General features: G+C 35.0%; 5 protein-coding genes, 2 non-coding genes and 1 pseudogene across 8 annotated transcripts; 7 read left to right on the top strand and 1 right to left on the bottom strand.

Annotated features, from left to right (window-relative positions):
- Positions 1–1,226: 1,226 nt before the first annotated feature.
- Positions 1,227–3,826, top strand: F59B1.4 (Serpentine Receptor, class I; the record flags this gene model as incomplete). The annotated part of the gene is made up of 5 exons (NM_001368451.1): positions 1,227–1,745; positions 2,816–2,932; positions 2,980–3,093; positions 3,148–3,232; positions 3,636–3,826. 5 exons carry the CDS (start codon positions 1,227–1,229, stop codon positions 3,824–3,826), a joined length of 1,026 nt encoding a protein of 341 aa, NP_001355393.1.
- 21ur-15392 lies at positions 2,485–2,505 on the top strand. The gene has a single exon (NR_068673.1).
- A 746-nt stretch (positions 3,827–4,572) lies between the features above and the next one.
- srx-94 lies at positions 4,573–5,889 on the top strand (annotated as a pseudogene). Its single transcript has 6 exons — positions 4,573–4,635; positions 4,686–4,849; positions 4,894–5,126; positions 5,182–5,348; positions 5,461–5,557; positions 5,608–5,889. Coding segments are annotated over exons 1-6 (1,006 nt in total).
- Positions 5,890–7,562: 1,673 nt separating this feature from the next.
- On the top strand, positions 7,563–8,812 carry srx-93 (G-protein coupled receptors family 1 profile domain-containing protein; the record flags this gene model as incomplete). Its single annotated transcript, NM_071615.3, has 7 exons — positions 7,563–7,625; positions 7,672–7,835; positions 7,882–8,114; positions 8,165–8,331; positions 8,381–8,508; positions 8,558–8,632; positions 8,674–8,812. 7 exons carry the CDS (start codon positions 7,563–7,565, stop codon positions 8,810–8,812), a joined length of 969 nt encoding a protein of 322 aa, NP_504016.2.
- Positions 8,813–13,717: 4,905 nt separating this feature from the next.
- On the top strand, positions 13,718–16,113 carry T22F3.11 (Major facilitator superfamily (MFS) profile domain-containing protein). The gene is made up of 5 exons (NM_071614.5): positions 13,718–13,784; positions 13,841–13,964; positions 14,211–14,780; positions 14,830–15,230; positions 15,576–16,113. The coding sequence occupies exons 1-5, from the start codon at positions 13,756–13,758 to the stop codon at positions 15,811–15,813; spliced, it is 1,362 nt and encodes a 453-aa protein (NP_504015.1). The 5' UTR covers positions 13,718–13,755; the 3' UTR covers positions 15,814–16,113.
- Positions 16,114–16,516: 403 nt separating this feature from the next.
- Positions 16,517–21,523, top strand: T22F3.10 (Major facilitator superfamily (MFS) profile domain-containing protein). The gene is made up of 10 exons (NM_001383291.1): positions 16,517–17,621; positions 18,122–18,245; positions 18,319–18,440; positions 18,482–18,587; positions 18,630–18,971; positions 19,895–20,103; positions 20,161–20,241; positions 20,291–20,401; positions 21,159–21,312; positions 21,367–21,523. The coding sequence occupies exons 1-10, from the start codon at positions 17,596–17,598 to the stop codon at positions 21,451–21,453; spliced, it is 1,362 nt and encodes a 453-aa protein (NP_001370717.1). The 5' UTR covers positions 16,517–17,595; the 3' UTR covers positions 21,454–21,523.
- Positions 21,374–21,394, bottom strand: 21ur-15544. The gene has a single exon (NR_068672.1).
- A 1,322-nt stretch (positions 21,524–22,845) lies between the features above and the next one.
- Positions 22,846–26,223, top strand: T22F3.8 (Major facilitator superfamily (MFS) profile domain-containing protein; the record flags this gene model as incomplete). Its single annotated transcript, NM_071612.4, has 9 exons — positions 22,846–22,964; positions 23,022–23,145; positions 23,563–23,684; positions 24,234–24,339; positions 24,395–24,736; positions 25,215–25,423; positions 25,661–25,852; positions 25,898–26,051; positions 26,095–26,223. 9 exons carry the CDS (start codon positions 22,846–22,848, stop codon positions 26,173–26,175), a joined length of 1,449 nt encoding a protein of 482 aa, NP_504013.1. The 3' UTR covers positions 26,176–26,223.
- Positions 26,224–26,512: the final 289 nt, after the last annotated feature.

Genomic DNA, 26,512 nt, shown 5'->3' with positions numbered 1-26,512 from the left:
TTTTCTCCATTCATTTGTTCTTTGAGCAGCAATCAAAGAAAAATTAGGTTAAAAAATCATTGATGTTTTCCATGTTCAAACTGTGATCTACGACTTGTGCCAACTCAATTTTATGTCTGTTTCAGAATAATATCAGCTGCATGCAGAAACCCTGAACATTTGGATTTTGATACAAAAATTATTCAGAAGCAGTTTTTGACTCATTAGTGTGACGCAGTTTTATTTTTTCAAAAAATATAATAGTATCGAACATGTTTTAAAGAAATTAACAATCATGAATTTGTAGATTTATATATATTTTTAGTTGTTTTTTCTTACATTTTTTTGCTCAACTTCCAACGAGTCCATTAAAAAATTAAAAAATAAAAAAAAAATATTATCTGAAAAAATGGACTTTAGATTTTTCGAAGAACACTTAAACACCAGATATTTATTTGAAACAAACATAATTTTTATTGCAATTTGCTTACTTAAAACTTGAAATGATCAGAAATTAACTTAATTTTCTTAAAGATCAAATTTTGTTTGTTTTTTCTTGTTTTTCTCTGTTCAGTTTTTTTTATTTTATTTTACTCGGATAACAAATACCGAGAAAAACAGGATTTCTAATCAGCCTTTCGGTACTTTTATTTCAAGTTTTTCGTTGTTTTTTTTTTCAAAAAAAAAATGTTTAAGCCAAAGATGAGTAACATAATTATTCAGGTGTAAACCAAAGCTTCATTCAGCTGGTGGGACAAGAGAAAATAACTTTTTTTTGCGATGATCATTTTTTGAACACGTGATTAGACATCGTGAGTTTTTAGTAGTTAGGAATGGGATTTTTCGGTCTGAAATTTAAAATGTTTCTAATTGTTTTCTAATTGATCAGTTTTTAAGTGAAAAAAAACAGGAATAAACACGGACATTTCCAAAATACATAGACTATACTTAGACTAATACATAGACTATAGTTTTTTCATTGATTATTTTCTTGTTTTTTTTAAATTTATTATCTAATTTTTGGCGGTAAAGTCAAATTTGATTAGGCAAAAACTGAGATTTTATCAATTTTCTGAAAATCAAATAAAATTAGGAAATTATTTGTTTTTTTTTAACTGTTACATTCGGTCATTACGGTCCATTTTCTATCAATATAAAAAAAACTCCAAAATGACTCTACTCCATTTTCAATTCTTATTTTGAGTTGATATTGCTCGAAACTGTAATAATTTTTAATTTTTCCAGGAATGGACAACAGAGTCTACGCAACCGTCCACTTAACAGATAGAACTCTCCAACTCTACCTAACAAATATTTTCAACTGCCTTGCCACTCCTGTCAATTTTCTAGCATTTTACCTGATAATCAAGCATTCTAGAAGAGAGACCAAACTATTCAAGTACACTCTACTAATCAGTCACTTATTCTTCTATGTCTCCAACATTTTCTATGGAACCATTGCGAATGTGGTTTTACTTTTCCCGTTTCCCGGAATTTTACTAATCGGGATTTTGGAGAACCTACTAAATGCATTTTGGTCCGCCGCAATTTGGATATTCTTATTCGCTGGATTCGTCTATTTCACATTTATGATACTGGTGGTTCGGCTGAAAATCGTTGCGAGAAAGGGAAAAATCTTTGATTTTTCGAATCGGAGTTATTATATTTTTTGTGTTATATTGGCTTTATACATAATCGGCCCAATTAGTGCGATTTGGATCAGATCATACTGCACGAGGGATCAGCAAATAGCTTATGTTACAGAGGTAGGAGAAAAGACTTTTTCTGAAAATAGCAGATGTGACAGTAAAATTTTTCTGCTCAAATCTGGCTCAAAATACAAAATATTCTCACTAACCTACCAATCTACATACGTTTTTTTTGGTTATTTTTAGCTTGGCTATTTACTTAATAAAAAAATGCTTACATACTGAGTGAATTTGCACATAAAATTAAATTGCTCACACAATTTGATTTGTCTAGCTAAATATTAATAAGTTTCCCCAAAATTGTTAGGTATTATTATAATTAAGTATAACTGAAAGTTAAAGTCATAAATTGTCGGTGGCATTAAAAATGGAGTAGAGTCAACAATTGGCTTGCTTCAAATGACAGAAAATGAGCCAAATATACCTGTTAAAAAATTATACAATTTTTCTAATTTTTTAATAATTTTTTTCAATTTGCAAAAAAAAGGGCTACTCATTTTTGAATTCCGGCGCAAATGAATTACGTAATTTACTACATTTTCACGCTTTCCGGCTATACAGATCGGTTTTCCTGTTTGTTTTTTATATTTGATGTGAAACACTCTTTTTCAATTTTTCAGACACTTTTCCGTAAAAAAACTTGATAGCCAGAAAAAAATTCATTAAAAATTCGAAATTGGCCTAAAAATCGATAATTTCACACTAAATTATAATTTTTTAACGGAAAAAGGCTGAAAAATTGGCAAACGGTGTTTCACATCAAGCATTAGAGAAAAATCGGAAAAAAACCAATCAGTACAGCCGGAAAACACAAAAATGGCAAAAATTACGTAATTTCTGTTAATTCAAAAATAATTTGCCGATTTTTTTTATTTGCAAAATTGAAAAAAATCATAAAAAGTTCAGAAAAATTTTATAAATTTATTTACAGTTATATCTAGTCATAACGACCCATTTTCTGATATTTAAAGCATAAAAAAAATTTGGACTCTCTCCATCTTTTGTTGATTATTCTAGATTTTACCAAATTTAAAAAAAAATTGCGCTTCTGCAAATCTAGAATTCTAGATAACAAACCATTCGCAAAATCTGGATTTTGCCCAACAAACACAAATCCCTTCTTACAGCACTTCCCAAAAAATCTGATGGTTTTCGATAATCCCAGTGTCCACGTGGATGTGAGTGTATCCAACCAACGAATGCTAATAATTCTCATGTTAATTCTGATTTTCTCCGGATTCATGGTAATTAATTGTTTTTCAAATAATCAATTTTCCTACGATTTTTGTAGATCTACAGTCTACTCTACTTGATGATAGTGCTAGAAATTTCAAAACAAGCTACTTCTAAGAGCTTAAAAACCACAAATCATCAGCGCAAGGTGACAAATTCAATGGTTTTTCAGGTGAGCGCTGAAAATTTTGAATGTATAAAAAATTGTCTAACTATAAGTTTTCAGATTTTGATAGTTGGAACAACAGTTTTTCCAGCAATTCTTTTACAAATTAGGAATGCATTTGTGGAGCCGGAAGAGGATACAAGAGGTAATATTTGGCAATAGGGATCTAATTTTAGTTTAGAAGCTAGGACTTTCATGTAGGCGCCAAAACGCCTGCCTGCCACCTGCCGCACCTGCCTTGCGGCCCACCTCGCGCCGCAAGCTGCGCCTCCTGTATAGTACGGTGCGAAACCCGAAAAGTATCGGCTGCGGCGAAGGAACCACCTTTTGCACTTTGTAGTGTAAACACCAAGCCTTTGATTTCCCGCCATAGTGTAGATATGAGGCGTGAGGCGGACAGGTTGGAGGCAGGCGTCAGGCCCTGAAACCGCGCCTGTCTCCCATGGAAACTCCATTTTAAGCTATATGCTTATAGAATTTGTTTTGTAAAACTATCTTGTTTCCCACTAACCAGAGAGGATTTTTTTCAAAGTCATTCAACTTTTCAGTGATCACCGCCTTGGCCAATTCGTGTCTTGTGTTCGCCTCGATTCCTTGCCAACTTTTCATGATTTTGCGAAATTCGTATTATCGACAAGTCATTTTGAAGAAAGGCGGTGGAAACCTCGAAGCGAGTACTTCTGATCGGAAACAATCGATATTCGTTCAACCGACAAGACGGCACACAACTTTTTATTGATTTTTTTGTGATTTTATATAGAATGTGATTATTCTTACATCATTTTAATTTCATTTTTAAAAATAAAAAATTTAAAATTAGTAGATTTTCCAAACTTTGAAGTTTGATATCTGGCTTGAGACTAACTTTTTCAGAAATTCCCGTAGCCATTTTGTTGCAAATTTTGTGTTCCTACAGAATTTTAAAACGGCATTCCAAAAACTTCAATAGCCGCCAAGTTCAAGCAGAAAAAGTGCATTTTCAGTCATACTTTTAGAGCACATTTTGAGATTGCCACATTTGGGGTAAATTGGCAAAAGTTTACTTCTGGGAACTTCTGGACAGTTTTGAAAACTTCAAGACTTGAGCGAACCTAGTTCTAAAGTCCGAGTCTAGGTTAATGGTCGCATTTCTCGTAACAGTAGATCATTTTATTTTTTTCCCAGATTATTTAATAAATTTATTGAAATAGTAAAAATAATGCGCAAAGAAACAGACACATATAAAACGCGAACAACGTAGGCGTGGGTACGAAAAAAAGAAAACAGATAATTTTTCCGAAAAGGAAAAAGTAAAAAACTTAAATATATATATACTGGCATTCACCATCAGTTTCACTAAATTTTAGTTTAAACTTTTTTTTAAATAGAGCATTGGCAGCAAAATGCAATTTGTTTCCAGATTTTTTAATTATATTATTTTTCTCACATTTACTGTTAGAGTTACAATTGAAGTGAACACAAAAGCATGCTTGAACTTACAGAATTATGTCCCAAGAGTACAACTATACGGATCCCCTCAACTTGGTGGTAGCATTCCTATTGGGAACGGTAAGAAACTATTTGTTTGAGAGTAAAGTTTGGAAATATACATTCTACAGATTGGAATTTTCGGCGTCGTCTGTAACGCTTTAATTGTCTACGTTTTTTTCAAAGAAAAATCTAAACGAACAGCGTTTAATGTCATTTGTTTCTTTCGGGCTTTATCAAATATCTTAATCTTAACAACTATTTTTCTGATCACTTATCTACCACAAGCTTTATTGTGAGACTTTTTTTAAACTTTTTTAGAACAATAGAAAGTTCCAGAGGGTATTCTCCATACCCACCAGCAATCGAATCTTGGTTCATCAATACATCAAACCCTTTATATCTTGGAAATGAGCATCAAATAGTTTTAATCGCAATGAACAGATTTTGTGCAATGTTTTTCCCAACAAAATATTCGCGAATATTTTCATTATTTCATACAACAATCATACTTGTTCTAATCTATCTCTCTAGAATCGCACAGGAAATATATGAATGGTTGCCATGGTCCGGTGGGTAGAATGAAGCCATATTTATTAGGTTAGGTTACGTTCATATTACTTTCAGCAAAAGGTTGCTATAAATTATTCTCGACAGAAGATTTTGTTGTGAAGTACATCAGTGCTCCCGATTGTGACTGGGTGGATAATGCTCCAAAAATAATTAAGTATACGTTTATAGCAACTGCAATTTTGAATTTTATCACTTTTTTGAAGATCTTGCATTTTTACAAGGTAAGTATTCAGATAGAACTCCATGTTACTATATTTTTTAACTGAAATTTCAAAAGAAAATAAAAGGACATCACAATCAAACAAAAAATCAACTAATTTTGTGTTATTTCAGAATAATAAAAGAATGCGAAAAATATATTTAATTTTATACAAACAATTCTTCTAGATTCCCTATATCTTATTGATATAACTTTTAATGCGCAACTAAGGTTTGTTTATATTATACTTTTCATCTAAATTTTTGGTTTTAATTTTCCAGTTTCTGGAGCACTACCCGTTTGTGGACATATTTTTGTGGAACTTTTATTTGGGAATGCCTACATTCTATTGATGGGTGAGACCGAACTCTATACATTAATCATATTTTTTATTGCAGATTCATTATGATAATTTTCAATGAAAAGCTGGCATTTCTTAAAACTAAAATTAAAAAGAAAATAGTGCTCCCAATAATTGGTGGTGGCCATCCTCGACAAGGCCAGACATCAGTCACAACATATTCTTATGGAAACAATTTTTTTAACACTGTAAATAATTAAACTTTTTAATCTAGCTTTTCTCTTAATTTTAAAATCCCATTTAACGCGAATTTAACATTTTATTTACATTTCTCTTATTTCGCGAATATGAAGAGTAATGAAGTTAATTCATTTTATTCAATTCATTTTTGATAATTTTATTTCATTTATTACAATTGTCAAAATCGTTAGAAAATACACATTGCACGCACAATACGTAGACAAACGCAGGCGTGGGTACCAAAAAAGAATACAGAGAAAGATAATTTCACCGAAAAGAAAACAAGAAAGCATGTGTACATATATATATATATATATACCAGCCGTTCGCACGCGCTAAAGCGCGTGCTCCGACTGGCTTACTCGAAATTAAAATGGAATTCTAGAAATTTTAAGCGTTTCTCTGCAGATGGGACGTTTTTTCTCAGTTTTCCAGATGTTTTTAAAGCAACATGAATATTATATGACTAAGTGTTCAAGAGTTACAACTTTAAAAAACTCTAGTTTCTTGGAACTACTTCTGAATTTCTTGAACGTTTCTAGATATTCTTCATGTCATATGATCATATGAAACTTATCCACGTTTTTTTCCGAAAGTTTTTGGCAAACGTCATTTTTTACATTTTTAAGTTCATGGCATTTATTTAACTTTTGATCTTTTAAAGAGATTCTAGAAAGTTATGAAAATTTTAGAACGCTCCACGAACTTCTAAACTTTTCCAGAAGATCATTCCAGAGTTTTGTCGAATTTTCTAGAAGGTTCTGGAACATTTCAGACAATTCTTGAATTTTCTAGAACGATTTAGAACATTACAGACTTTTTCTGATTTTTCAAGAAAGTTCTGGAACATTCCAAAATTTTACGATTTTTCTAGAAAATTCTGGAAAATTTTTTTTTCAGAAAATTTGAATTTCCCGCCAAAATTTTTTCACTAAAAATTTGAATTTCCCGCCAAAATATTTTTTTCACTAAAAATTTGAATTTCCCGCCAAAATGTTTTTCACTAAAAATTTGAATTTCCCGCCAAAATTTTGGGTCTTACTACGGTGGGTCTCACCACGATGGGTCTCGCCACGATGGTTCTCACCACGACGGGTCTCACCACGGTGGGTCTCGCCACGATGGGTCTCACCACGAAGGATGACAGACCCCGCCCACAATTCTCAGTGACTTTGGGTGTGACGTCACAGACTACAAAGACTACATAGACTACAAACTATGGAACAAACGGAATTATTTTTTTATATATAAGTAATGATATATATACCAGCCGTGGACCGCACCTCCGGCGCGGCCCCCGACTTCTGGGGCTGAAAACTAATTTTTCTGAAACTACCGTAATCATACAGCATTCCTACCGTAACCCTATTGTACCACTACAGTACCCCGACTATATCCCTACACTAAGCCCAACTCACTATCCCTCCAGAAGCCAAAACTTCATAGACTACAAAGACTACATAGACTACAAACTATGGACAAACGGAATAAGCGCTTTATATATAGTAAATGATATATACATATATTAGGACTCTGTTTCACTATATTCTAGTTCAAACATTTTTGTAAATTACATGATTTTTTTATAATAACACTTTTTCAGATTTACTGTTAGCATCAATAGTAACATTTCCCTTTAGAAGTAAAATTAAAATTAAAATGATACTACAAAAACATGCTTGAACTTACAGAATTATGTCCCAAGAGTACAACTATACGGATCCCCTCAACTTGGTGGTAGCATTCCTACTGGGAACGGTAAGGATTTGTTTGTAAATAAAAATTGAAAATATAAATTCTACAGATTGGAACTTTCGGTGTGGTCTGTAACTCCTTAATTGTCTACATTTTTCTCAAAGAAAAATCTGAACAAACCGCTTTTAATGTCATTTGTTTCTTTCGGGCTATATCAAATGTCATAATTTTAACAACTATCTTTCTGATCACTTACCTACCAAAAACTTTATTGTGAGACCTTTTTTTAAAACAATAATGGAACAATTGAAAGTTCCAGAGGGTATTCTCCATACCCACCAGCAATCGAATCTTGGTTCATCAATACATCACACCCTTTATATCTTGGAAATGAGTATCAAATTGTTCTAATGGCCATTAACAGATTTTGTGCAATGTTTTTTCCAACAAAATATTCGCGTATATTTTCATTATCTCATACAACAATCATACTCGTTCTAATCTATCTCTATAGAATTGCACAGAAAATATATGAATGGTTGCCAGAGTCCGGTGGGTAAAATGAAGCCATATTTACTAGGTTATTTTTATAATACTTTTAGCAAAAGGTTGCTATACATTATTTTCGACAAAATATTTTGCTTGGAAGTACAGCAGTGCTCCCGGTTGTGACTATGTTGATGGTGCTCCAGAAGTAATTAAATATACTTTTATAACAACGGCATTTTTGAATTTTATCACTTTTTTGAAGATCTTGCATTTTTACAAAGTATTTTTTTTTTGAAAAAAAATTCAAATTAATTTTTTTATGATTTCAGAAGTCTAATAGTTCACAAGTAGCTGTAGAAGCTAAGAAAAGAATGCGGAAAAATATATTAAATTTTATACAAACAATTCTTCTAGATTCCCTTTACCTTATTGATATAACTTTTACTTTTGAACTAAGGTTTGTCGATTTTATAACTCTGTTTATTTTGAAGCACTTCAAATTCCAGTTCCTGGAGCACTCGCCGTGTGTGGACATATTTCTGTGGAACTTTTATTTGGGAATGCCTACATTCTCTTGATGGGTGAGACCGAACTGGTACATTAATAATATATTTTGTTTCAGATTTATTATGATAATTTTCAATGAAAAGCTGACATTTCTTAGAAGCAAAACGAGAAATAAAGTAGTGCTCCCAATAATTGGTGGTGGGCATCCTCGACAAGGCCAGACATCAGTGACAACATATTCTAATGTGAAATAAATTATAACCACTAAAACTATAAAACCTTTAGCTTTTTAATCTAGTATTTCGTTTAATTTTTAAAATCCAATTTAATCCGAGATCCACGTTTTTGTACATTTCTCTTATTCATCTCGAACATCCAAATTTTTCCACAAAAAAATTCGGAAAATTTGAGCTTCCCGCCAAAATTGTTTCTCAGAACATATGAATTTCCCACCTATTTTTTTCCAGACAGTTCGAATTTTCCGACAATATTTTTTTCGTGGAAAACTTTAAATTCCCACCAATTTGTTTTTCAGGACATTCGAATTTCCAACCAAATTTGTTTTCATAGAAAATTTGAATTTTTCGCTAAATTGTTTTCTCAGAAAACTTGAATTTCCCAAAATTTTTTCCAGACAAATTGAATTTAATTCTGCCAATAATTTTTTTCGCAGAAAATTTGAGAAAATTTGAGATAACAACAACTGGGAGCCGAGCACTGAGCTCTGAAGCACAAACATGTGGTACAGGACCATCCAGACTGCTTCCCAACACTTCCACGTCACATATTTTAAATTATTATGAGCGAATGACATAATTGGATAATTTTTATGTAATCTTTTAAAAAATATTTTTTGAAAAAAGTTCCAAGATTCAGTGTATTTATCAATAAAATTTCAAAAATCAGGGGGTCGTATAAAAGTTGGACGGCCGTTTTTTCGACTTTCAGCCCGCGCGCGCGCAGTTTTGAAGCAAATTTTATGACATTTCACGTGTATAGGTTTTTTGATATTTGAAATCGAATGGCATTAGCAGTTTTTCATGAAAAGCTTCAGAAAGCCTCAAACCCCCAAATTCGAGGAGGGTCGTATAGAAGTTGGACGCACTGTATGATTCACAAAAATCGAAAATTAAAATTGTGCATCATCACTCGGAAACCGTACATTTCATAATCGAGTCAACTAATTAATGATTCATAGCTCCTCCCGCTTCCTTTCCATTATCTATACATTTTCCGCAAACTCTGATAAGCCCATACTCACATATAAGTAGCATTAGTTAGTCCAAATTATTTCCATACGAAAATGGATTTTCTAAGAAATCGTCAAAGAGCCAACGAACAAATTTTTGGAGGATCCCTTTTAATGATTTCAGGCTCCGCAATAAATTGCGTTATTGTCGGAAACGATCAATGTTATGGGCTGTCTACCTGGGTAAGTGTTAATTGATTTACTATTCAAAATTTCCCGCTTTTTTTCTAGAACGTTCCTGACTACTACAGTTCCGTCAGTATTTTGATTTACAACTGTTATTGGATGGGAGGGCTTGCCTTTCTAACACTGCTTGTATTTTTAGTGGCCAGCGCCATTTGTAATTGGTAGGTTAACTTTAGAGGCAGTAGAAAACTAGAACAGTTGAATTTTTCAGCCGAAAGAGCGGCATACCCATGAACAGTAAAATAGCTCGAATTGGGTATGGAATAACTGGGTTTATCTGTTTCTGCTGTTCAATGTCTTTGGCGTCAGCATGCATTACTCTTTTGAGTGATAGTAGTGATATCGAAAATGTAAAATATTTTGGAAACGATCCGTTAAGCACGTACCCCAATTTTCAAAGTCAGGTTTCCAACAGCGATTTTCAAAAAAGCAACAAAAATCTTATAAGATTAAAAATAAATTCTACATCAGTTCAAACCTCAAATACTTTCAGTAGAATGGATTTTCTGTCTGGTTGTTTTTTGCTGCAGCATGTTTCTATCTTCTTTCCTTTTTTCCTGCAGTTGATTATGCCTGGCATGGAATTAAAGCAAGCCCATCGCCGAGGGATGATGAAAGTTGCAACACAGAGACGGTTTAATAATCAATTTTCGTACTTGATATTATTATTGAAAATGAAACTTTTTAATTCAACCGAAAATCAAATAATATTGAGTTTTTTTTTGAATATTCTGAAAATGAAACAGAGCGTGAGTCCAGTAGGTACAGTAACCAAACGGTTTTCCTAGGATCTACAAATTTTTGAACTTTTGATCAAAAGATCCGCATCGGTTCCGTTTTTAGTTTGGCGTAAATTATACAGTGATAAGAAATTGTTAGTTTGTGTTTGTTCTGCCAACCATCAAGAAAAAAAAATTGGCTTGGCTTTTGGCTCCTTGTACTTTTTCATTTCCATACTCAGGAATTTTGCACAACTCTGAAAATTGTTAATTTTTTTTCTAAATAGAACAAAGATAATTCAGGAACGCTTAACAAAATTTACCTGCATATTTATTTAAAAAAAAATATTTCTAGTAGTAAGGAGATCAGTTCTACGCCAGAAGACTGTCCCCAAAATGGGAAATAAACTGTTTTCACACCCAAATAACATTTCTTATCATTGTTATCACATTGACACCACGCGGTCGGAATTGTTCAGAGAACCTCTAGTCACAATTTCCGTTTGCAAAAACAAAAGTATCGAGAGATTTGAACTTTTTGAACCGATATGATAAGAAGAAATGTGGAAACCATCTTTTGTTTCACAAATGTATTTGTGTGTGTGTGCTTGGAGTGATCGGAATTTGATCCTTTATGAACTATAGAACATTCATGTGATTAACTGATTTCGTTTGCATTCAGCTTTAAAGGCGACGCAATTTTGATGAGAAAAAGCAATCTACACTAACCCCTTTGATCTCCTGGCTCTGCACATACTGAACCAAGAGCAAAATCGACTCATCGCTATAGCGAGCAAGGATAGTCGTTCCACGGGATGGCTGTTGCTTGACCAGCTGGGAGTACTGTGAAAATTTCTCCACAGGGAGAAATATACTGTATTCTTTCCAACAAGTAAAGCAACCTGAAAAACAAAAGAAATACGAAGATTGTTTTAGGCTTAGGCTTAAGCTTAGGCTTAGGCTCAGGCTTTGGCTTTAATATAGGCTTAGGCTTAGGCTTAGGCTAAGCCTTACGCATAGGCTTAGGCCTAGGCGTGAATTTAGCTTCTGCTTCTCATAATTTTTTTTTTTTGCTTTGCATATAATTTTTTTCCAAACGAATTTCCGCAATACAAACATGACACCTACATAAACAAGGCAATTATGATTGCGCTGCAGAGAAGCATCACGTGGTCGAAAAACTCAAGAATCTCATTAGTCCGGGGGATCCACCAACTAGAAGTCCGAAAATTCACGTTTCTTGAGAATTTCGAGAGCACGAAATCCGTAATTAGTTCAATAATTGGAATGCGTGTTCTCTGCTTGTTGGGAAGTATAAAACGCGGGAAGATTCTGAGGATGCATGCAGTTTGATCGAATACAATTTTACCAGTGGACGGCATGGCCTACTTCTAAAAACCTCTAGAAGCTAATACTTCTAGAAATAGCCTACTTTTAGCGTGTTTTAAAAATAACTTCACGGGAATTAAATTTGAATGATTTTTGTGAAAAATTAAAAAAACATTCCAGAAACTGAATACTTTTTTGGTGGACGTTTTAGTAGTAAATCGCAAACCTTGATCAATGTCGGCTACATAATTTTAAATAAAATTCAGGAACCAGGCAAAATGAAACTTCAATTTCTGATCATTTGACCATGTTTTGACAACCGCCCGGAATAATTGTATAATTTGATATATAGTTTTTGATTGTTTTTTTTTTCTGTATTGAAATTCGAAATTTAATCGAATCAAGTGAATTTCATTAGTCTATGCCTTTACTAGTAGGATCAAGTGGGAGGAGGCGGTTAAAAAGTGTTTGTTTGATGAAAACTTTGACGGTTTCCTGGCTGGAAGGAACTGGAATTTGCTATGTGTGTTTTTGAGAAATTATTTTAAATTTTCTTTTGAATACTTTTTTTTTGAAATTCTCGAAAAATAAATTTTTAAATTTTTCTCCTAAACTTTTTTGTTTGAAATTTCAAATGTCAAGCTTTGAAGTTTTTTTTGCTAAAATTTAGCTTCTTCTTCTCATAATTTTTTTTTGCTTTGCATATAATTTAAATATTATTGTTTTCTATGGACAATATCCCATGCCTACTTGCCTGCCTTCCGTCTCTCCGCATTTTCTCAGAGTAAATTTAGATATTCGAATTATCTTGTTTAACTGTAAATTTGAAACGTAAATGTACTTACTCTCAGGGAGTAGGCATGTATATAGGCAGAAAATAGGCGTGGGCTGCCTAAAAAATAGCGTTATAAGAAATTCGACTTTTTTTTTGGAAAAAAAAAATTTCGCTGTAGTTTCTGGGACGTCAAGTATAACTATTCAGGCGTGCCTGAATACATGCCTACCTGCCTGCCTACCGCCTCTACATTTTTGAATGAGCTCTGATTTGTGGTGTTTTCACAGCGTAAATTTAGGAATTCCAATTAATTTGTTAAGCTGAAACTCTGAAGTGTGGATGTACTCACTATCAGTTTTACTCACTTTACACAGGCAGAAAATAGGCGTAGGCAGGCAGGCAGGCCTACTCTCGACCTACCTCGTACACTAAGTTTCAGATCTCTGAGTTTTGTTCCACCGAAATTTGATCTTGATTTCTGGCCAACTAAATGAAGTTATGTAAATTTTCACTCTCTTTTTTTGTTTCAAAAATAATCCGATTTTCTCTCGATTTATGTACCTAGACATGTTCGATTTCAACATACAATATAAAACTAGAGAAAATTGAAAAAAAAAGTAGAGAAAAAACCAAACGAGGAAACTTATACAAATGACCATGTTCTTCCCACCTCCCCGAATCCTAAAAAAAAATTTCAAAGATCATGGCGTATTTAGTCGATGAAGTCCGACCACTTATTCTTTGCTTTAGCCCGCCCAATTTTTGGATTGATAAGTGTGATAATCTAAAAATATTTTGAACCGTACCCACCCCATCTTCACTTTTTAGCGTCTTGTAGTGGGCGGCGTCGATCAGATAGATCAACGCGTTTGCACTACAAAAACCCGTACCGAACTCGTTCAGAATCTACACACTTCTTCAAGCAATCAATTCAACAAAATGACAAGACCATGGGGAAACTACTACAGGTAACCAATTTATTTAACAAAATTACCTTTCCGTGAAAAAAAAAACCTATTTTCAGATGGATAATCGTAGGTGTCGGATTCCTATGTCTGACTTCCATTTGCTCCAACTTCATCGTAATCAACTTCACCTTCATCTGCATGAAAAATGATATGTCGGATGCCGTGACAGATAGTAATGGAGTAAGTAACACCTAGGGGGCCTCCTGACTTGAAAAATTGTGTAAGCGCCCGACATGTTCCGGATTAACGGCTTATCTGCATTTTGGCGTGAAATCATCTCAGCGCCACAATGTTTGGGTGCCGCGCCGCATTATTAGTGTGCCCCCAATATGTCGGCTGCTGTAGGAAACCAAAACTTAAAAAGCTTTAAAAGCTTTTAATTGGCTACAAATCCAGAAACTCCTCTAACAAGCTCTTGTTTTTCAGACGCTCCGATCAATCTACGACTACAATGGAAGCGAGAAGAAGTGGATCTTATGGGCGGTCGCATTGGGTACCATGCTTGGAACCGTACCCATTAACATGCTCTACGTCAAATACGGTGCCCGACTCCCTTTCTTCATCGCCGGTCTCACATCGATCATCTCAACTGCTTTAATCCCCTGGGCTGCAGGCTTTAACTACTGGATACTGATCCTTCTCAGATTTTGCCAGGGACTCGCGTATTCTGCGGATTTTGCCGCTATCGGACTTATCACTGTTAGATGGGCACCACTTACCGAGACTGCTACCTTCATTGCCGTCATGACATCCTTTACGGGAATCTCATCAGTTGCCACAAACTCTGTGACCGGTGTGATTTGCGAGAGCTCTTACGGATGGAAGTATTCCTATTACCTTCACGCTATCGTCGGATTGTTACTTTTTGTCCTCTGGTACATTGTCTACATTGATCATCCACAAGACACCAAGAGAGTCTCCTGCAAAGAATTGACCAAGATCGAGAAATCCAAGTCTGCAGCTCACTTGGACAAGAGTACCGATGTTCCATACAGAGTAAGTCACAGATCTTGAGCTACAGTTCACTCATATCCCTCTGCTTCAGAAACTCCTTACCAGCCCAGTCATCTGGTGTGTCTGGCTCAACGCCTTCTTCGAGATGTCCGCTGTGATCGTCTGCTCAACTTACATGCCAATCTACTTCCACGAGGTGCTCAAGTTCGGAGTCACCGAGACCGGCTTCTGGGTGGCTCTAGTGCTCTTCATCTGGCTTCCAGTTCGATGGGTGGCCGCCGTACTCAGTGACAAGATCCGCTGCATCGGAGAGCTGCCGAAGATTCTGATCTTCAACACAATCGCAGTTGGAGGTACCGGAGCATTCTTCGCCGTCATTGGGTTCATCCCAGCCGAGAACAAGTATTGGTCCGTTGCCGCGTTTACCATGACTATGTGCTGTGTGGGTGTCAACTCTGGCGGATTCTACAAATGTGGTGTTCTTCATGCTCGGTAAGTTGTGTGTGGCGGGGGGCGACCCATTCTGAGCGGGTCGGTGGGTGGATCCCACGACCCAACTTGGACCCCCCTAACATACTCCATAAGTGCATTAATTGGTTAGTGAGTAGGATAACGTCTCCGTAAACCTTGTGTAAAACCTTGTACACCTTATTTTAAGCGGGTCACCCTGTTGTAGAAGATAGCACACTCTAGTATAGTGTTAGCCCTAAACAAAATTTTCAATGACTAGTTCAACCACGTGGCGAGCCCTTTATTAAAATTTGCATCTCCACCGGATGTTTATAATTAACAGAATCCTAAATGCTCCAAAACTCAGCACAACCAATTATTTTCCAGCCAATACGCCCACGTGGTCATCGCCGCAATTCAATGGACCAAGTGTGTGGCGCTGTTCTCCGCCCCTGCGATGGTTGCTCTCTTCGTCACCACCGAATCGGTCCGTACCCAGTGGATCGGTGTCTTCCTGGTTTTCGGTGGCCTCATGCAGATCACCAACTTGCTCTCCTACTGCATTTTCACCGACAAGCCCGCCGAATGGACCAACAGCGAAGAGAAGCCCGTGTCCAAGGCGTGAGGTGTTCTATCTCTGTGATGACCTGATTGTATTGTACCTGAAAATCGGAGTGTGATCATGGTCACATATACAAAAATTATGTAAATACCCCTTAGCACCTTTGACACGTTATTTTGTAAAGATTTACATATAAATATAGTTCTTCCCCCGTTGCCCTCACGTGTACACTTTCTCCTCTCTCTCCTCCTCCCGCTGAAACAAATGCATTAAACGGTTGTACTTATGACTACTTTTTAGTTTTTGAGCCACTTTTGTGACTTGAAAAATCAATAAATTTCACATTTTTACTTTTTATTAACAGTAGCCAAGAATGCGTTCTTTTTTAATATGACCTCTGAAAGGGTAGAAGTTTTTTCGAAGTACAATCCAGGATTGGGCGGCAAGTGCCGTTCGGCAAATTTTTTTGTCGACAAATTCGGCATTTACCGATTTGCCGGAAATTTTGATTTTCGGCAAATCGCCAATTAGTCGTTTGCCGAACATCAATTTGTCCAAAGTGTTAAGAGGGATTTTTTATAAAAGTAATTTGACGATTTGCCAATTTGCCGGAAATTTCAATTCCGGCAATTTGCCGATTTGCCGGAAAAAAATAATTTGCCGCCCACTCCTGGTACAATCCATTGGAAACAAACTCCCTACGTTCTCCAAGAATTAGACTAGAAATTTTTTCTGAACATTCTCTCGGGGGAGAACGCTCAGAAATGTGATTCCCTAGAAATATGATCGCGCGGGGGAATCTGATTTTTAATTTTTTTTTTTTCGAATTCATTTTCATAATAATTTCGGGTCAAAAAGTATGTGCTAAAAAATTTTAATTTGAAAAAATTTCAATTCATTTCGTTCAGTTTTAGGGGAAAAACAAACAATAGAACAATCAGACAAAATGTTCCCTTTCAACTACCCTTTTGTGGTGGAGAAAAAAAAATAAAAAACTGTTAGGAATTTTATTCTTATCAAATTAAAAAAAATAAATAGGTAATCTATTAAGTGGCCGGCAAAAAACTCGGCCACCGACTTAATTTTTCGGGGCTAGGGCCTCTGGAGTTGCCTTAGTTTTTGTAAAAATTTAAAATGAAAAAAAAAATTAAATAATTTTTAATAATAAAAATTTGTAATTTAAACTTATTTAATTTATCTTTTTTTTTTGCTTTTTTTTTCATTAATTTCCTATGTTATGTTAATTTAATTCACTTGACAGCGTGGTATATTTTACATGGCCGAAAAAGAAAATTGGTGACCGAGAAAATCGGTTCTACCATTTCAAAGTTTTCGCCAATTTCAAATAAAAGCAACATTTTAAATTTTTTGAAATTGGTATGTGGCAGTGAAAAATCGGTGGCCGAGTTTTTTAAAAACTCATTTCGACACTTTTGTGCAAATTTCCCAGCACTTTTTAGAATTGGTGGCCGAATTTTCACTTTACAAGGTCACGTGAAAAATCTTGTCAGTGTTCAATGAAATTTCCAAAAATAAGAGAAACTACAAAATCTTCTCCTCCCAACAATCTCATTTCTCATTACCTTCCTTATCATTTCCCATATCCACCCAACGTGTCAGTTTGTCGTGTTCTTCGTGCGCATCACATGTTGAAACTGACCGAGGGAATAGTGGAGATCACCGCGTTCACATCTCCTACCATCTCTTACTATTGGTCAAAAAATGTTATTCGTCTCCTCACACTTTGTCGTACCTGTTTTGGTGAACCATGTTGAACCCCGCCGATATGTTTCTGCTATTTTTGAACCACCAAATATTTGACAGATTCTTTGGGGACTTACCGATATGTCACTATGGGGAAATTACTACAGGTTCGAGTTTTTTTTTAAATTGAGGTCTGAACGTAAGTCTGAAGCTGGCAAATGTTCAAAACTATTGATTTCAGTATGAAAATCTAATTTTTGAACCAAAAATTAATATGGAAATACGTAGGAAATTGTTTTATCAATTGTTGAAATGTTCCAAAAAAACTTCGAAAAATCCCTGGCAATGGACATAAAGAGCCGTTGACGTTTTTTGGCAGATGACAATTTTCTGAAAAAAAAAGATATATTTTCCGTTCGAAACAGCTTTCCCCTGCATTTTTATGCAACTCTTTTCGATTCAAATTTTTTTAAAGTTGTGTACACTTTTGGAACATTTTTAATAAAAAACCCCAGTAGCTCTAGTGGGGAAATTGTAAAAAAACTATCGACAAATATCTGGTAAAACTTGTCAAAAACTTTTTTAATATTTTTACTGCCAGTCACCATACCGGCAATCAAAAACTTTTTGCCACCTTTCATATCTGACAATTCTTTTTTTTTCACAGATTAATAGTCATCGCCATCGGATTTCTATGCTTGGCGTCTGTCTGTTCCAACTATATTGTCATTAATTTCACATTTATTTGCATGAAAACTGACTACACCGAGTCGTATTTGGATGATAATGGGGTAAGTTTTGGGGCATTTTTTGAAATTTTCAGGCCTAAATATTGGAGCCATAGCACTGTCTTTTACTTTTCAGACAATCCATAGCATCTATGATTACTCCAGTAGCGGCAAGAAATGGATAATGTGGGCGGTGGCAGCCGGCACAATTATTGGCACAATTCCAATAAATTTGCTATACGTTAAATATGGGGCAAGGTGAGGTAAATAGAGGGAATCCTCACAAATTCAATTTACAGATACCCATTTCTGATAGCCGGTGTGGTTTCCTGCTTGGCTACTGCTCTAGTACCGCTGGCCGCAAAGATTAGCTTTTTCTTTTTGATAGTTTTAAGATTTTTGCAGGTTTGTGGAATATTAATCAATAAACCCAAACAAAACATTCAGGGCCTCGCCTACTCTGCCGATTTTGCTGCAATTGGACTGATGACAGTCCGATGGGCTCCACTATCAGAAACAGCAACTTTCGTGGCAATTCTCACCGCATTTACCGGGATCTCATCAGTGGCCACCAACTCGTTGACCGGGCTTATTTGTGAGAGCTCATTGGGTTGGAAATTTGCATTTTATCTTCATGCTCTTGTTGGACTCGTGCTCTTTGCCATTTGGACTATAGTGTACATTGATCATCCCGAGGATACTGGGAAGGTGTCTCAAAAAGAATTGGGAAAAATTCAGAAGAATAAGTCGGAAGCGCATTTGGACAGGAATACAAGTGTTCCTTATAGGGTGGGTAAAAAAAAATTGAAGACTAGGAAAACTCGGTCACCAGATTTTTTTCTGTATGGTACTGTATGGGTACTGTAGAGCTACTGTGGGATTACTGTAGGGTATTTGGAAAATTTCTGATTTGAGCTTTAGAAGAGATATTTGGTCGGTTTTTAGGGTGTAGGTATTGATACAAAATCCAAGACTAGGAAAACTCGGTCACCAGATCTTTTCTGTAGGGTACTGTAGGGCTACTGTGAGATTGCTGTGGGGTTACTGTAGATTTGGAAATTTTGCGATTTGAGATTTGGAAAAGGTATTAGGTCCCTTTTTAGAGGTACAGTGGGGGGATCAAGTAGGGGTACTGTATTGGCATTGTTGGGTTACTGTAGAAGTACTGTAGTGGTACTGTTGGGTTACTGTAGAAATACTGTAGTGGTACTGTTGGGTTACTGTAGAAATACTGTAGTGGTACTGTTGGGTTACTGTAGAAATACTGTAGTGGTACTGTTGGGTTACTGTAGAAATACTGTAGTGGTACTGTTGGGTTACTGTAGAAATACTGTAGTGGTACTGTTGGGTTACTGTAGAAATACTGTAGTGGTACTGTTGGGTTACTGTAGAAATGCTGTAGCGGTAGTGTAGGATTAATGTAGTACTGCAGTTTTGGAAAAATTGTAGTGCATTTTTGTTGTACGTTTCTTGAGATGATATGCGAAAAGTTGGGGTACTGTAGTGGTACTGTAGGAGTACTGTAGGGTTACTGTAGTTTTGGAAAAATGTTGAATCCCTTACAATGAGATTTAATTATATTTTAGAACAATTTGCAAATGGGCAAATTTCCGAAGCTGGTTTTTTCTGTATTGAAGAATTTTGAAATTATAAAAAAGTGTCTTAACCTTTTTTCGATAATTTCGAAATAAAAAATTAATATGAATTTTCAGAAAATCTTGACCAGCCCGGTGATAATTTGCGTCTGGATCAATGCATTTTTTGAAATGTCTGCCGTGATTATGTTCTCCTCGTACATGCCAATTTATTTCCATGAAGTCTTGAAATTTGGGATAACTGAAACTGGATTCTACGTTGCTTTGGTGCTGTTCTCCTACATGCCAATTCGATTTGTGGCCGCGATTTTTAGTGATAAATTTAGGTACTACACTTTCCCAAAATTTACCAAATTTTCACAAAATTTATGAGCAACTTTCAGATTCATAAGTGAAAAGCTAAAAATAATGATTTTCAACACGTTTGCCGTCGGATTTTCCGGATTCTTTTTTGCGTGTATCGGGTTTGTATTTCGTCGGGGCGGTTTTTTTTTCCAAAATTCAAATTTTCAGCTTCATTCCAGCCGAGCACAACATGTTGTCACTCTCCTTCTTCATCTTGACAATGTGCTGTATTGGAGTCAATTCCGGCGGATTTTACAAGTGTGGGGTGTTGCATTCGAGGTAGGCTACGGCTTTCGTTGCAAGACCCTACTGGCATCTTACTACTTGGCCCAATTTACTTTGGAAAATGTACTTTTCGTTTCGAGACCCTCATCGCTGATTCCTATTTTTCAGCCCCTTTCTTTTTTGTAGGGAGACCTAGATTTTACGTTGTGAGACCATTTTTCGCTACAAGACCCAACTTCTTCACTGTGTGACCATTTTCGTTGTGAGACCCTATATTTTCGTTATGATTTCCATTTTTTGTTGTGATACTATTTTATGTTTTGAGACTCTATATATTCGTTCAAATACCCATTTTTCGCTGCGAGACCCAACTTTTTCATTGAAAGACCATGTTTGTGGTGAGACCATATATTTTCGTTGTAATACTCATTTTTCGTTGTAAGACCATTTTAGTTGTGAGTCTATATATATATATATATATATATATATTCGTTGTGAGATAATTTCCTCTGTGGGACCCAATATTTTTACTGACAGTCCTATCTCTTCGCTGTAGATCTACAAAAAATGCGGGAGTTGAGACGCAGAGTTCTCAACTGATTCCGCATGGTTAAGAACGTGCTGACGTCACATTTTTTGGACGAAAAATTCCCGCATTTTTTGTAGATCAAATTGTAATAGGACAGCCTGAACCACGTGCGCTGTGAGAGCCCAGTTGTCGCTGCAAGACCTACATATTTAGAAATTTATAAAACAATCTAAAAATTAGTTAATTACGCCTCTATTTGTTCAAAAATCTGAAATTTTCCAGACAATTCGCTCACGTCGTCATTGCCGCAATTCAGTGGATGAAATGCTTGGCCTTGTTCTCCGCCCCCGCACTTGTCGCAATATTTGTGTCGGACGAGTCAAACCGACTACAATGGCTATGGGTACATCTTGTACTCGGATGTCTTATGATTATTGTGAGTTGAAGTGTCAAGTGGTGGCCGAAAATAGCAAAAAAAAAAGTTTTTCAGACCAACTTTGTGTCATACTTCATTTTTACCGATGAGCCCGCCGAATGGACAAATTCAGAAGTCACAGTGAAACTGGAAAAAATTTGAATGAACTTCGTACATATGTATATATAAGTCTGTAAAAAACCATTTTTCAAATAAAAAAATTGTGTTTAAATCTTTGTATATTTGAATAGTAAAACTTTGGGTTGTAGAGTTACAGAACAGAAAATTGATAAACAAAAGTTGAGTGCAGATTCTTCATTGACCGTTTTCTGATCACGTCTTATCATATCTGATTGCAAAATGATCACATGGCCGTCATGCTGGGTTCAGCAAGTTCACATCCGTCAGCCCGATAAATCAAATTGTATTTTCCAATGAGTTTGTAGTTTGGAGGAATTTTAAACAATTACTGGCCACTTTTAAAAAAGTGGCAAAACCAAAAATTGCTTCTTTTTGAAAAAAAAATTTATACTTACAAAAAAAAGTTTCGAATAAGCATAATATTTGGTTATTTTGGCATCATAGCAGTATTTTTAAAAATTTCCTTTTCAATTTTGAGTTTGATTTCAAAAAACGGAAAATTTGGGGAAAAAACACCCTTTTTCAACTGAAAATCTTAATTTTCTCAGTAGCATAATAAAATTTCAATATCATTTGATTTTAAAAAAATTATTTTGGATTTCTTTAAAGGATTTTTCACGGGATATTTTCGGTAGAATCTCCAGTTTTACAAAAAATGGTAAGATGATGGTCTTGAACTTTTATTCGAATTTATTAGAAAAAGAACAAAATTTAATAAAAATTATCAGAACAGTTTTCAAAAGCACTACAGCCAAGTTTTCCATACATATTTTGATAATTTTAAACAAAATTGCCGGTTTGCCGATTTGCCGGAAAGTTTCATTTTTGTCAAGTTGCCGATTTGCCGTAATATAAATTTAAATTTTCCGGAACTGTTTAGATGGATTTTTCATAAGACGGAAACACTTAAAACTGTGTATTTTTAAAATTTTTCCCGTTTTCTTCAAATATTTTCATTAAATTCGCTTACTTTTCAAAATAGATGTAGGAACATTCTTAGGATGCGTACAATTTTGCCTATTAAGATAGGAATTCTGAATTTCCAAAAAACAAAAATGCAAAACCACATTTTGCCGAAAATTTTTGGCTAAGTCGGCAAATCGACAATTTTTCGAATTGCCGATTTGCCAGAATTTTTCAATTCCAGCAATTTGCCGATTTGCCGAAAAAAAACGGTTTATCACCTTGCTACTATGTATCTGTCTGCGATTTTTTTTATAAAGGAAAATCTATATTCTGCAATTTTTAACTTTTGATCATTTTGTAAATTTTACAGTTAATATTTCAGAAAGTTTTCCCATTCGCAACACTTTTTGTCACATGGTCATTTCCAGGAAGAACATAATAAATTCATGAAATTCCACATGTCGAGGAGAAGGATTAAAACATCGAATTTGAATAAACAGTTTGAAAATGACTATTCAAACTCTGTTCACACTACACTGTTTATATCGGACTTTTTTCAATTTAAAAGTAGCATTTTTTTTAGGTTCAGCAGGCCTTACAATGATGCTATTAAATAATTATTACAGGTTGGAAATTTAGAATTTTCAACTTTTTCTATCATAAAACATGTTTTCGTGTTTTAGATTCATAGTTCTACTGGTTGGATTTCTGTGCCTAGCGTCACTATGCTCGAATTATTTAATTATAAATTTTACATTTATCTGTATGAAACACGATTTTTCAGATGGATTCACAGAAATTAATGGGGTGAGTTTAAGAAAATATTGATTTTTTTAAAATTAAATACATAACTTTCGAAGCCAAAAAATTCTGGATTTTTGACTGAATGTCTTACAGTTTTTTAGCTAAAATTTTCAGCTTTGGCACATATACAAAATCTTAGTTTTTTCATTGTCAGTGCAGAATGTTTATTTGGAATTTTATAGAGAAACATAGAGAAATATTTGTACTTTATGAAAATTATTTTATTTTTGACAGGAAATCTCGAAAACTTGTTCAAAAACCGACTCAAATTTGCAACTTTCAAGTCTGTTTTTGAGCAATTTTTTGAAATGTTCACTAAAAAAGTAAAACAATTTTCTGAAAGAAAACATATTTATTTTTTACTTTTAAACTTAAAATCTTAAAGTTAAAGCCCCAAACATTTTTCCAACAAATTTTAAGACCCGTCAAAGTATCTACGATTACACACCCGACGACAAGAAATGGATTTTGTGGGCAGTGGCTGCGGGTACCATTATTGGCACAGTACCCATGAACCTGCTGTTGGTGAAGTATGGGGCGAGGTATGTATATCTGGGGTGGGCGGCAATTGCTTTGATGATTTGCCAAAAATTTTTAATTCCGGCAATATGCCGGTTTGCCGATTTGCCGGAATTTTTCATATTCGGCAAGTTGCCGATTTGCCGGAAATTTTCATATTCGGCAAGTTGCCGACTTGCCGTATCAATTTCTCGGAAGTGTTTAGAGGGTTTTTATAAGACGGAAACACTTAAAACTATGCCTTTTTGAATTTTTTTTCCCGTTTTCTTTATATATTTTTATAGAATTTTCTTACTTTCCAAAATAGATGTAGGAACTTTTATAACATGCGTACAAATTTGCCGATTAATTTTTTATTTTTTTGAAATTTCCAAAAAAAGTGCAAAACCACAATTTGCCGTTATTCCGGCAAATTCGGAAAATTGACAATTTGCCGGTTTGCTGATTTGCCGGAAATTTTCAATACCGGCAATTTGCCGATTTGCCGATTTGCCGCAAAAAATCGTTTTGCCACCACTATAACTATTTTCTCATATAACTATTTTCGTTAGTTCAAAAAATTTTAATTTCAGATTTCCATTTTTCCTATCTGGAATTGTTTCCTGCATCTCTACTTCATTAATCCCATTCGCTGCAAAATGGAATTTCGCATTTTTAATTATTTTGCGATTTATTCAGGTAAGATTTTTGTAACAATTCGAAAATTAGAAATTTTTCATGGATTCATTTTCAGGGATTCTCATTTTCTGCCGACTTTGCCGCAATCGGCTTATTGGCTGTACGCTGGGCTCCACTTGCAGAAACTGCAATTTTTGTAGCAGTTCTCACGTGCTTCAACGCAATAGCATCAATGATCACAAACATGGCGACAGGGCTCATTTGTGTGAGCTCACTCGGCTGGAAATGGTCATATTACCTACATTCAATAGTTGGAGCAATACTCTTTGTTCTCTGGTATTTCGTTTACATTGATCACCCACAGGATACGAGAAGGGTGTCTGGCAAAGAATTACAGAGCATACAGAAAAATAAATCAGAGGCTCATTTGAGCAAGAAGTGCGATGTACCTTATATTGTGAGTGAAAAAAGTTTTTTGATATTGAAAAAAAAAATCTCAAAATTTGCCGAGCTCTGCAAGTTTGGCAAATTCGGCAAACTTGCCGTGCTTAACTAACTCCGAAAAATTTGATACTTTTTGATGTTTTTTGGTGCACCAAAACTACTAAATTCTTATCAAAAATCTGGTTTCTGAATAAGTTACGTGTAGTGTACCACTCAATTCTGTCATTTTACTAAATTTTTGGGGACAAAATCAATAGTTTTCGTTAAAAATTTTATTTTCAAATTTTTTGTTGTATGCGGCAAATTTCGAAATTTGCCGAGCTTGGCAAACGACAAATTCGGCAAATTTGCCGCATACCCCTGATCTACTCCCTCCTTCAATTTTTCTGAAAATTTTAGGCCAAATGTATTTATTTAAAAAACAAATTTAGTAGAATCTCCTGCTTCCGTCCAAAAATTTCAATCATTTTCCAAATCTTTCAAATTTCCAGAAGCTCGCAACCAGTCCGGTAATCCTTTGTGTCTGGGCAAACGCATTTTTCGACTTGACCGCTGCGATAATGTTCTCAACCTATATTCCACTATATTTACATGAAGTTCTGAAATTTGGAGTCACCGAGACTGGATTTTATTCAAGTTTAATACATGGAATTTGTCTGCCAGTCAGGTTGTGCTTTGGTATCATCAGTGATAAAATACAGTGAGTTTTGGAGAACTGGAAAGCTTTTTGCCTTGAATTTTTTAAGCTTTAAAAAAACTTCAAAAATGAGTGAGAAGCTCAAAATGTTCCAGAATGTGTCAGACTTCCATTAAAAGGTTCAATATACGTTTACGGCGAGCCTCCGTCAATGTCGGACGCTCCCTTTTAAAACCTAAATCAAACGAATTTTTATTTAAAAAGTTATAGTTCCAAACCTGCAAAAAAATTATTTTTCAGATTCATAAGTGAGCCTGTAAAAATTCAAATTTTCAACACAATATCCGTCGGAGGTTCCGGCCTATTTTTCGCCTCAATTGGCTTGATCCCAATGGAATATCGTGGATGGTCGGTATTCTCCTGCATCATGACTATGAGTTGCATTGGAGTGAATCCGGGAGGCTTTTATAAAGTCGCAGTGTTACATTCCAGGTAATTTTTAAGCAATCTCTGAGAGCACGGTACTTTAATTTTTAGGCAATTCGCTCACGTGGTGCTCACCGCAATCCAATGGATAAAATGTTTGGCTCTGTTTGTTGCTCCGGCACTTGTATCGATTTTTGTCACTAATGAATCTATTAGACAGCAGTGGATTTGGGTATTTCTGATAGTTGGTGGTGGTATGGTGATTGTAAGTTCTTAAATTCTTAAAACTTTTTAAATTTTATTTTCAGACAAATATCCTGGGCTTCTTCTTTTTAACGGATAAACCAGCTGAGTGGACTGACACAGACGAACCTTTAGAAAAACTTTAATTTTTCGTTCATTGTAGAAAACTGTAGAAATAAATGTATTTACTGAATTATTCGCGTTATTAAACCACATTTAAATATTTGTCAAAAACGTTTTTGAAAGTTTTATGGCTATACAAATGGTTACTGTAGCTATATCCTGGATTACTTTAGTCGAAATTCAAAACTACTGTAGCTGTAAAGTTACTGTATCTCTCAACTAAAAATTACCGTAGCCGGGTTACTGTAATTTGGTTAATGCAATTTGATTACTGTGGTTTTGAAATTTTGTGGTTTGGCATTACTTCAAAATAAGAGAACATGCAATTCCAATCAATCAATAGTTTTTACAACTGTTTTC

Source organism: Caenorhabditis elegans, chromosome V, assembly GCF_000002985.6.
Source record: "Caenorhabditis elegans chromosome V".
Taxonomy (NCBI): Eukaryota; Metazoa; Nematoda; class Chromadorea; order Rhabditida; family Rhabditidae; genus Caenorhabditis; species Caenorhabditis elegans.
This window is presented reverse-complemented; position numbering and strand designations above follow the sequence as displayed.

Coding starts and splice junctions, on each gene's coding strand:
- T22F3.11 (NM_071614.5), top strand. CDS start 13,756: ATGACAAGACCATGGGGAAACTACTACAG. Junction 13,965..14,210: donor CCGTGACAGATAGTAATGGA/GTAAGTAACACC, acceptor CTTGTTTTTCAG/ACGCTCCGATCAATCTACGA. Junction 15,231..15,575: donor TGTGGTGTTCTTCATGCTCG/GTAAGTTGTGTG, acceptor ATTATTTTCCAG/CCAATACGCCCACGTGGTCA.
- T22F3.10 (NM_001383291.1), top strand. CDS start 17,596: ATGTCACTATGGGGAAATTACTACAG. Junction 18,972..19,894: donor ATACAAGTGTTCCTTATAGG/GTGGGTAAAAAA, acceptor ATGAATTTTCAG/AAAATCTTGACCAGCCCGGT. Junction 20,242..20,290: donor TTCTTTTTTGCGTGTATCGG/GTTTGTATTTCG, acceptor TCAAATTTTCAG/CTTCATTCCAGCCGAGCACA.